The 10,480-nt window shown below is 38.2% G+C and overlaps 2 protein-coding genes across 6 annotated transcripts in view; one reads left to right on the forward strand and one right to left on the reverse strand.

Moving 5' to 3' along the window:
* Window positions 1–1,945, forward strand: part of rbks (ribokinase) — a 26,883-nt gene extending 24,938 nt beyond the window's left edge. For all 5 annotated transcript variants that reach the window (XM_047044937.1, XM_047044977.1, XM_047044949.1 and 2 more), the window contains one exon: window positions 706–1,945. In XM_047044937.1, coding sequence (XP_046900893.1) covers window positions 706–879 — 174 coding nt within the window. In that variant the 3' untranslated portion in view covers window positions 880–1,945. The remainder of the gene's footprint in view (window positions 1–705) is intronic.
* Window positions 1,363–3,662, reverse strand: mrpl33 (mitochondrial ribosomal protein L33). The gene is made up of 4 exons (XM_047045043.1): window positions 3,079–3,662; window positions 2,597–2,615; window positions 2,183–2,289; window positions 1,363–1,891 (listed from the first exon to the last, which is right to left on the reverse strand). Exons 1-4 carry the CDS (start codon window positions 3,098–3,100, stop codon window positions 1,842–1,844), a joined length of 198 nt encoding a protein of 65 aa, XP_046900999.1. The 5' UTR covers window positions 3,101–3,662; the 3' UTR covers window positions 1,363–1,841.
* Window positions 3,663–10,480: the final 6,818 nt, after the last annotated feature.

Raw genomic sequence — 10,480 nt, forward strand, 5'->3', positions numbered from 1 at the left:
AGCCAGTCGAGAAAACATATTTTTACTCATAGATTGGCAGCTCTAGAGATGCATGTTGCAATACTGTATGTAAAGATAAGATATTTTTTGGATGCATTAAAACCATTAAATGTAGATTATAATGTAGGCTAGATCACACTTGTGATCCAATGAGATTGAACTGTAACCAGTGTGTTATTATCCTGTCAGTTCATTTTATTTGGTAGAGGTTTTATTCATTTATCAACTTAATAATTAAACAATATCACCAGTTTACATACATTTACATACATATGGTATTTGTCTTATGCAATTGTGATACCCCTGTCTAAGTACTTTACGTGATAACAGATGGAATCACTGATGTTCTTCAATAGGTATTATTGTTCAAATGGGATGAGTCATTGTCTATTCAGTCAGTACATGTCAGTTCCAGACTAGTATTTAAGACAGTGAGGACCTTTCAAGGTTAGTATAAAAAAGTTACAATACTAAAAGTGTCGTAGCACCCTCTACTGCTGGCAACAATACTTGAAAGTGTTTACCATTTACTTGTTTTTACTGAACTGTTCCCGTTTTTAACTTGTAAGCTGGACTGACAGATCACCACTCACAAACCTGTACCCTTCCTTCGTCAAATCATTTGTCTGAATTTCTACAGCATTTGTTGACACAGTGTGCATTTTCATAAAATTGTAACTAATCAGCCTTATGTTTTTTGTCTAGGGGGCTGGAGACAGCTTTATTGGTGCCCTGGCCTTTTACATGGCTCACTATCCCACAATGCCTTTGAAGGAAATGGCCAGGAGAGCCAATCAGGTGGCAGGAGTGAGTGTTCAGACAGTTGGCACACAGACTTCTTATCCATCCAAGAAGGACCTACCAGCTGATCTTTTCTGAAGCCAGATACAAAGAGAGGAACCTATCTGACCAATCATCTGGACTATGTGCCAAGGACTGCAGATCATTTAGTTATATCAATGCGTAATTATAAAAAAATATTTTAAATGTAATTAAGTTGCAAGTAGAAATACAATGTGCATGATTTACCTTGTCTGGATCACATCCTGTCTCATTTAATCATGTGAAATGCGCTCAATTATCAACAAACACATTTACTTTTAGGCCTCATGAATTTAGTTGAGACCTTACACAGGTCTTGTTGGAATATTGCATTTCTCTATCAGCCATGGGAGTTGTCAAAACAGCCTTGGAGGACAACATGACAATATAAAGTATTTATACTTATTTTATTATTTGCATCATGTTACCAACAAATACCAACATTTTGTATTCAAACATTTATTTGTAATTGCTGGATGCAGTCTCATACAGTCCACATGTCCAGATCTGAAGAAATGTTTTGTTGCAACTGGTTTTTTATCTTAACAACATGAAGACAAACCAACTCAAACTACTTACTGTGACCCTAAAAGTGCAAGGTAAACAGAATTTGATATTTTGCAACATTAATTCATGGTTACATTGCGCCAAGTACAGGTACTGGCACTCAACATTCAAAGCAGGACCTGAAATGGGATATACCAAGAAGGACATCTCTGAAGTATCATGTACGGCACAATGAAAACAAAAGTGACATATTCCCTTTGGATTAAAATCCATTTACCAGAGGGAAAATATATCTGTTTGAGGATCTGCCTTTGTTTGGTGACAAGTAACATTTGCAGTGAGTTGATGATATGTCCAGCTTGAATTATCCCAAAATAACTTTTCTTCTTTGTACTGATCCCCGCAGCTCAGGGAAGACGGTTGGCTTGGTTCATTTTTAGGAAACACAGTGCCAAACACATGGCCAGCTCAAATAGTGCCGTCTTACTTGTCCTTAGTTATATGCATCACTATTAAATTGACCTGATCTTCTTCTTTTCAATAAAGAGGACATGCTTGTTCACTGCAAAGTAGATGTGGAAAAGAGCTGATTAAACTGAGGATATATGCAATTCAATTGAATGCCATTTCTTGCCATTCCTGATCACGTTACCAAGAATCGCTCTTGGGTATAGTGACTATACCCAAGAGCGATACCCAAGGTTTTGCCATACACTACTTTAAAATGTCCGACAATACTATAGTCGGACATTCGGCCTTTGGAGGAGTTGTGTCATAGACATCATGTTTGTTAGATCTATATGGCATTTCCTTGAATACATGTATTATGTCTGAAAAACACATTGTCACTTACCAAATGGATCGTGTTTGCGCAGTACTAACTTTTCCCGTAATCGATTCCTCTTGGTGTTGAAGCAGTAACCCGTCCCAGCAGCACTCATCATTTGCACCAGCAGTGTCCTAAACAACATGGCATTGTTTCAATATTACTTACAGCCATCCCAAGGAATGATCCTAAATAGATCGAGGCATAGAAACTTATAAGAAAGAGCAGATGAACAGTTACAGTCAGAAGAGTGTACTAAGGCAATACCCATATATGAAGGTTTGTCCATTTTCATGTTGAAGGATAATACTAAAACAAAAATCAACCGCAGTTACTTTGTTATGAACTTACTGTAACCATTAAAGTTACAGAGAGTGCCAAGGCAACGCTTTGAGCTGACTAGTACATCATTAGCCAAACAAATTATAAGTTGTTACTTACTTTGACTTCGCCTTGGCCACTTGGGTGCATGAAAGAGAACAGGAATTATATTAGAGGCATGTCAAAATACATGAACAGTAGTTAAATATAGTGCTAAATTGATGACTTAACCCTGGATACTGTACTCTAACTAGTAGGAAAGCCGCCTGGCTAAATACCGAGTCAGGCTAGCAATTATCTTTGCCCTGAATTGGGCACACATAAGCGAAGCAAATTGAAAAACTGCAAATGTGAGCCACTATTACAGTGGCTGTAGCTATAATAACAGCAACATAAAGATGACTTGGGTTCGTCAACCACAATGTAGCGTTACGCCAAACTAAAGCTGTGCTGTGCAGTCAACACTAGCCGGTTAGCTCTAGCTACATAACCATTGCAATACATTTCTTACAGTATTCCTATTACGGAGGCATAGCAACACACTATTGTAGCTTGCTACATGTAAACAATATTCACCTTCACACTATTTAATCAATACTCACAATTAACTGTAGTTAGGAACATTTTAAAGAATGCTTTAGAAGCAAAGCTGCTAGGTAGTACGGTGGGTAAGTCACATTGACAGAACTGGACAACGTAATGACAACTTCCGGGTCGAGATTTGTCTCATCCGGGTCACATTTTCTAGGCTTTGTCAAAATATTCTGAAGGTAACTTGTTTTGGTCAGATATTACATTTACTACTCTTGTACTTCCTCAGTTATTTGTTAGTCTTAAGTTTAAACTACTCATTCTTCTGTGGTGTCCTATTCATATGAACTGTTTAGGGATATATTGAAATAGTAAGACTATATTCCATCAATCATTACACTACACTATTAAAAATCGAAAAGACTGACGTGTCAAGCACACACTTTTCACTTTACAGACTACATTGACCCGATAAAGTGACATAATAGGCTATTTAAACCACCAAATTGTTTTCAATTTAGTGCTCTGTTTCATTTCGAATCAGAATGATAGGATCTCAGCCCAATTCCACTGAAGCATCTTTCACTAAACCACATCCGCTTCACATACGTACAAATATTAAGCAATTCCGTTAGATAGGTATTTCAAATGCAACTGAAATAAAACAAGTAAAGTAAGTTTAGTTTGCAATACCAGAAAAAATAAACATTAAATCAGTGCATGTGAAATCAGCTTAAGATATTTTCTCTCTGTCTCTATCTATCACACACACACACACAGACACACAAAGCCCCTGCTATTCAGGAAATTAACATGAATGCTGGTAGGCTGTCGTATGTATCCAGGCAGTTAGGCCGGCAGGCAGCAGCTGTCAGGAAGTGCGTGGACGAGCTTGCCTGCGTCAGCAGGGATAATTCTGTGAAGGAGGTTGAGACCACCAGCCTCTGGCCTCAACACCAACACCAGCAACACCATCACTACCACCTCCTTCCCCATCACCCACTCAACACACTCCTCTCAAGTCCTTTATCGAAGAGGTTAGATATACTCTCTCTCCCTCCTTTTCTCTCTTTCCACTTGCTCTCTCATCACCCTATTTGTCTATCTGTCCACCTCTTTCTCGTCCTGTCTCTTTCTTGTTTCCCCTGGTTTTGATCGCTCCTTCCTCCTCGTGCCCCCCCCCCCCCCTCTCTTGTTTTGTTTTAATGCCTTAGTGATCCAGTGACTGTTTGTGATTGAAACATTGAAGGAAGTGTTTGTGGAGATGTGTTTTCCAGGCAAGTAGATCAACTGTAACCCTGACACCATTTGTCTTCTTAATTTTTGCAATACGGGGTGGCGACAGATGTGTCACAAATAGGTTAAAATAGATGAATACGTGTTTGAACATTCTCAATATAAGCCACCTGTGTTAGCAAATTGACTGTTGATTCATCTTAATTACCTGATTTGTATTTGATTCGTAAACAAAAACAGGTGTGTATTTTGTGATGCAAACACAGGGTGATAATTGTAGGTTGTTCCTATTTCTATGCAGCTAGGAAATACATGCATTCTCTCTCACACACACACACAGCTGAAATTAAATCTCATTCAATCTCTCATCATTTATTATATCCACTGTCACATCAACTTGCTCTGAACCTAACAACCATATCTCAAGAGGTGACACAATGAGTCATACAGTAGACACACAGACACACACACTTCCTTACTGACACCACACTCTGATTCTCACTCTGGTTTTCGTCAGTACTTTCAGTGAGAAGGTTGTGGGGAGAGGTTACACAAAGTGGAACCTGGAGTATTACATTACAGAGAAAATCTAGTTGTGACCTTCAACAAGTTTGTGTTTTTGTTATTTTGAAAGTGTACTTTTAGAGCATAGACCTATTTTTGTCATGATAAAAAGTCATTTTGGAAGTGTTTTGAAGGGAATACTGTCTGAAAAAGAAATGCAGTTGTAGTAGTCGCTGAAATTGTCCATGTACATTTCATAAACCTATTATTTGAATTGTAAATCTAATTTCCTCTTGAATTGACATTAACAAAAGCAAATGACATACAGTAAACTGGACATATGAGTGTGGTTCTCTCATAAGCTCATCTTTGTATCCAGTAGCAGCTATATTTTTTGATATGTCTGTATGTGACCCTTCAACTTCTTTCAGTAGAATCATAATCATTTATCTGAAATTCCACAGTTAATTTCCTACAGTTGTGTGCTTATCAAGATATTTAGAGCGATAAGAAGAGATTGTCAAGGGCAAGCTGTGGTTGGTCGGTCACACAACCATTATGACCATCTCCATTCAAGACGACTCTCTCCTCAATTGGGAGTTGATTGCTTGGCCCATGACATCACATGCGGATGAGAATTTGGTTACCATGGTTACACTAGTTGGCGCCAGCCCAGAGACGTTGGAAACCTCACATCAAGTCCTCTTTGTGCATTGGGGTCTGTAGTTTTGATCTGATGGTTTTATTGCAATAGATGTTTGCTTCTGTTCTAGATTAGGTGTCCCAAAAGCTTCCTAATGAGAGGTTGAAAGCTACAGAGTTGGAATTGGGGGCTAGCATAAGAGAATTCCACATTCATACTTAAAAGTCACTCAACATGTTGCTCACTGGTAGTTTTTTATGAAATCTCAAATTAAAATTGCCCCACAATTGACTATTGTTCTTTAATAACTTGTATTTAGGCTGACCACTATATACTGCAGTCTCATGCTTTATTATGCTGTAAATTCAGGCAATTTTCTACGGCAAAAGATTAATGCCTTAAAAGTGTATTTATACATTGTATCCTTTAGTACAATTAAATTGGCTGATAGGTATACAATATACAATGTTGTCCCTATGTTTATCCAATAGCTCGGTTTTTAATTAGACATGAAAATCCATGCTTATGTATTATGATGACCTACTAAGTGGTTGGAATGGAGTGACGGTGTTATAACGTTGTTAGAACAGTGACGCTGTGTTCCTCCTCCATCTGTTCTCTCTCTCTCTCTATGTCTCTCTCACTTTCTCTCTCCCAGGTCTCTGTTCCATGACGCAAAGACGTGTGGGAGCGGACGGCCTTCTGCTCCCCGAGAGTACTGAGTGGGCCGCCGCAGAGTGTGTGTGTATGTGTGTATGTGTGTGTGTATGTGTGTGAAGGAGACAGAGAGAGGAAGAGAGGGAGGAAGGGTGAGAGAATGGAAGCTATGAGGGACGGGGTTGGAATAAAAGAAAAATCTAAAAAGAGGATAGGACAGAGGATGACAGTAGAACAGAAGTGCAGGAAACAGGGATGGAGAAGGCAATGTTGAAGAAAAGGAGGAACATAGCCTAGAGAGAAGCAAAAGGGAGGATGCCAGAGATAAAGTGATAATGGAAAGAGAGAAAACAGAGGGATAGGAAGAGGAGTGCAGCAAGAGAGCAATGGATGTGCAACACATGGAAAAAAATATTTAAAAAAAGAAACATCCACAAAGATGTAAAGAGGGATAATAGAATAATATACATATATTTATTTATTTTATTTATTATTAGATACGACAAAAAGGAAAGTATTGCAGGGTACAGATGGAGTGTCTGAGAGAACTGGAGAGAGATGGATAAAGTGTCACCCCTCCAGTATGTACAAATATCCACGTTCAGATTTCCATATATTTATTTCTGAAGGTTTCACCAATAGCGATGTACTAACAGTACATTTAGTATAGGCAGCAGATATTCAAGTTTTGTTTTAGTTGCAAGGAGCGGTCTGTATTTTACAGGACAAAGTGCAAAGACAACATCATCGCAACTACAGTACTGCAATATTGTCTAATCCACAGCTAAAACAGCAGCAACATCATCGTTTCACATCCACTTATCAAATGCAACATGCAAAAAAGGTCAACATGCCAGATTGTTTACCAAAGCATCCACTGTGTCATTACTTACATTTAATTACTGTCAAAATACCATAATCTGATGCCCATGGGGACCTGTTCCAAGCATCGTCTTGAAAGTATTTGAAATGCCAAAATATGACGTGATCTGTCAAAATGCTGAGCCTGTCACCTGAGCTTTTTTTACAAGCACTAATCTAACACACTGCAATGTACTCACTCTGTACTGTTTACTTGATGGTGTACGGTGTATCTTGATAGGTTAAATACTTAACTCAAGTCTTTTTTACGTTTTGGAATGGTGCTGTGATGTAAAACCATCCCTGCCTACTGATTGGAATTTAATTCCTTTCAACAAACCAACCTCTTGATGTTAAAATAAATTCTACAAGACCTTTGCAGTGATGGACAACATTAATTGACTTAATCCTACATCAAAAGTTAATGCATAAATACAGTATATAATGGTACAGTAAACAGTTCTGACAATTTGGGTTAGTGCTTCATAGCCAAAACATAAAAAGTGGAAATAGCCTTTTACAAAAAACTTAAATTTAAGAATTAACATCTATCTATCATGCCTGTAATCAATTCATAACTACAGTACCAAACTACCTAAGAAGCCTTACATGTAAACAAAAATACAACAACAAATTAAATACCTGAATAAAGTGGACATACTGAACTCTTGTGTCCAGCCCCTCTTCCAACCATCCCTCCCTCCCTCACTTCCGCAACTATTCTTAGTAACTCAAGCCCTCTCCTGACACTTGGATGGCTACCATGCCCTATATGCAGCTCTGAGGTAGCAAATGACACCTTCTGTTACCATGCTTCCGGTCGCCTAGCAACTCAGAAATTATGCCAACACCAAGGTTAGGAAGGAAGCAGCGCCCCAAGCCCCCCTACCTCCATTGATCTTGGCAGTCATTAGTCAACCAGTGGGGTTCAGTCTGAGCTAGTGCTTCCGCCCAGTCAATGACAAGGGCCGCAGCACATTGATGTTATCCTTTCCTCTCCTCTCCTTACCTCTCATTTAATTCCCTTCTTTTTTCTCATCTCTTCTCTATGCATGGAGATGTTTTATGAACTTCTGCATCTTTCCTCTCACATGTCGGCCAGACAAATACAGATTAGATGAAAATAAAACAAATCAAACAAAACTCACTCACACACCCACACCTACACACACCAATCAATAACTTATATCTCTTCTATGGTACAGCCATGGTACCTGGTTTAGTATTCTCCGATCTCCACTTTGTAATTAATGTTTGATTTGTATTCATCTCTTACAATGGTAAGGTATTTTAAATGTTATCCAATGACTGATGATAATACTGCACGTACAGTATGGCATTTGTCAAAAGGGAACCAGATAGATTGGAAAGACTTTGCTGCCGTCTATAGGTTCTAAAGAGAACTGTGGCACCTCAGCTGTCAACCTACTGTATGTATTGTGTGTGCGTTTTTCTGTGTCCGTCTGTGTCTGTGTGTGTGTGTGTGTGTGTGTGTGTGTGTGTTGTCCTTAGAGGATACTGACCTGACTTCTGTTGGACCCCATAATAGGTCATTTTGACCTGGACTAACACACATGTTTAGTACTCTTTGCTTATAAACTCTGGGATCTGACTCAAGGTTTTGTTCACAGAATTATTTGGACATAACAGTTTTTCCCATCCTTGTTGCATCATTTGGGAATGGCACATTATTTACATTTTCAGAATGTTTTAATATAATCATTAGTTATCTGTAGATGTTTTACTTTTCAATTAGATGACGATGTCATGGGTGAAAAGAGGAACCTTGTAATCTGATTAACTTTCAAAACATTTCTTTATAGAATACTTTAGTGGTTAGGCCTACTTGGTCACAATCAGCAGTTTTTCCTCCTATGTAAACAACAATGAGGTATAACTCTTTTGTCACTTTGACAGCTATCTAAGGACATATTTTCAATTCAGATACTAAAATACTGGTACTTGAGTATTGCTTTGCTTTTTGAAGGTCACAGATGTTTATTTACAGAACATTCATATGTAAAAAAAAAAAAAAAGAGAGCAAGATTTAGGAATGATTGATCAATTTAAGCAGTTTCAGATGATAATGAGACATTTTAGTGAAAATGTCAAAGAAAATTTATGTATTTTCCATTTCAGATAATAATAATAAAACAACAAAGAATTTAAATAAAGAAAATCTCCCCAAAACTATATGTGTCTCACTTCCTGTTAGTCTACACAGCCTGCGGTAAAGTGCGTTGTTGCGCAAACAGGACTGCTCTTCAGTGGAGAGGAAGGTATTGCATAAGTCTGCCTGTTTTCCAAGCTGCGTAGACAGAAAATAGCACCCTGTGTTCTAAAAGTGGACTCTCCAACTCAGATGGTCCCACGCTTTCCGCCAGTGGGTCAGTGGGTAAGAGAGGAGTGGGCTAGAGAGGGTGAGGAAGGGGGGCTGGACTGTGCAGATCTACCCTGGGATGGAGTGGGCGGTGTGGGCCACGGGCACCTAGAAAGCCAGGGGCCTCTGAGGGGGAGTGGGCAGATGCTTGCAAACATATAAAAACAGCTTAGGATGGCAAAGGGTCAGGCGGTAGATATGTCATAAACTATTTCAGCAATGCTGTTTTAAAAATACATTTTAAAGAAGGAAAATGTTGACATCATCATAACCGTCATCCTAATCCCATGTGTTCCGATGTTCCTGTAACTGAAATGGTTGGGGCCACATTATTGTGTTCTTTACCTTCACCATTCCTTTTCGTTTAGAAATACATGACATAGAAGTTAGATCTGTGGTTACGAGCAACACACAAGAACCATCTTTTTAAATCTGCAGAAAATGAAAGACAATCAAGTTATACAGCATATCCTTTCTTGTGAGAAGTATTGATATACATTTTCAGATTAGCATAATACTGAAGAGATTTTCTTTGCTGAATTTTCTTTTTTTATGTTGCTTTGGGTTGAATTGCCAGCTAAATGAATAGTTGTAAATGTATTTTATTTCTTGAGGCAAATTTTAATTTAATTTTTTTCCTTTGGAAATATACTGACATATATGGCAGTATACTGCTCTATTGAGAAACTCTTTATCTGAATTTCCTTAAAAAATACATTCTCGAAGTATAGTTTTTCAAATATTGTTTGCATGCATCGAATAATAATAATATATTTTTACATCATTTTCCATGTGAAGGAATCAACTAACAAATCCTGGAACTCACCATGAACCTTCCAGTTTAGGAAATGATGACATTTCACTTAACAACCAAAAGGGGGCGAACAATCCCAACTATCCCTGTGACAGCTTTACTTCCAAATATACTATTCACTACCCTCTTGTGGCAGCTCATAAACATACGGAATGCTATCAATTGAATAAGTAAAAGCATCTTCACATTTTATGTTTTTGTTTATTTTAAGATACTGTCTCCTGACATCCCCCCCAAAAAATCTCAATGCAGTGTTTCCATATTTTAGACAAATAGGTTACAATAATGTGTTTACCGATCACCACAGCTAAAATACTAATTGGATTGACAAGCTTGAGGTGGTGCCAAGCTGCAGGTTCATTGGAAAGTTTACCAGGT

This window comes from Hypomesus transpacificus, chromosome 3 (assembly GCF_021917145.1).
Source record: "Hypomesus transpacificus isolate Combined female chromosome 3, fHypTra1, whole genome shotgun sequence".
NCBI classification, from domain to species: domain Eukaryota; kingdom Metazoa; phylum Chordata; class Actinopteri; order Osmeriformes; family Osmeridae; genus Hypomesus; species Hypomesus transpacificus.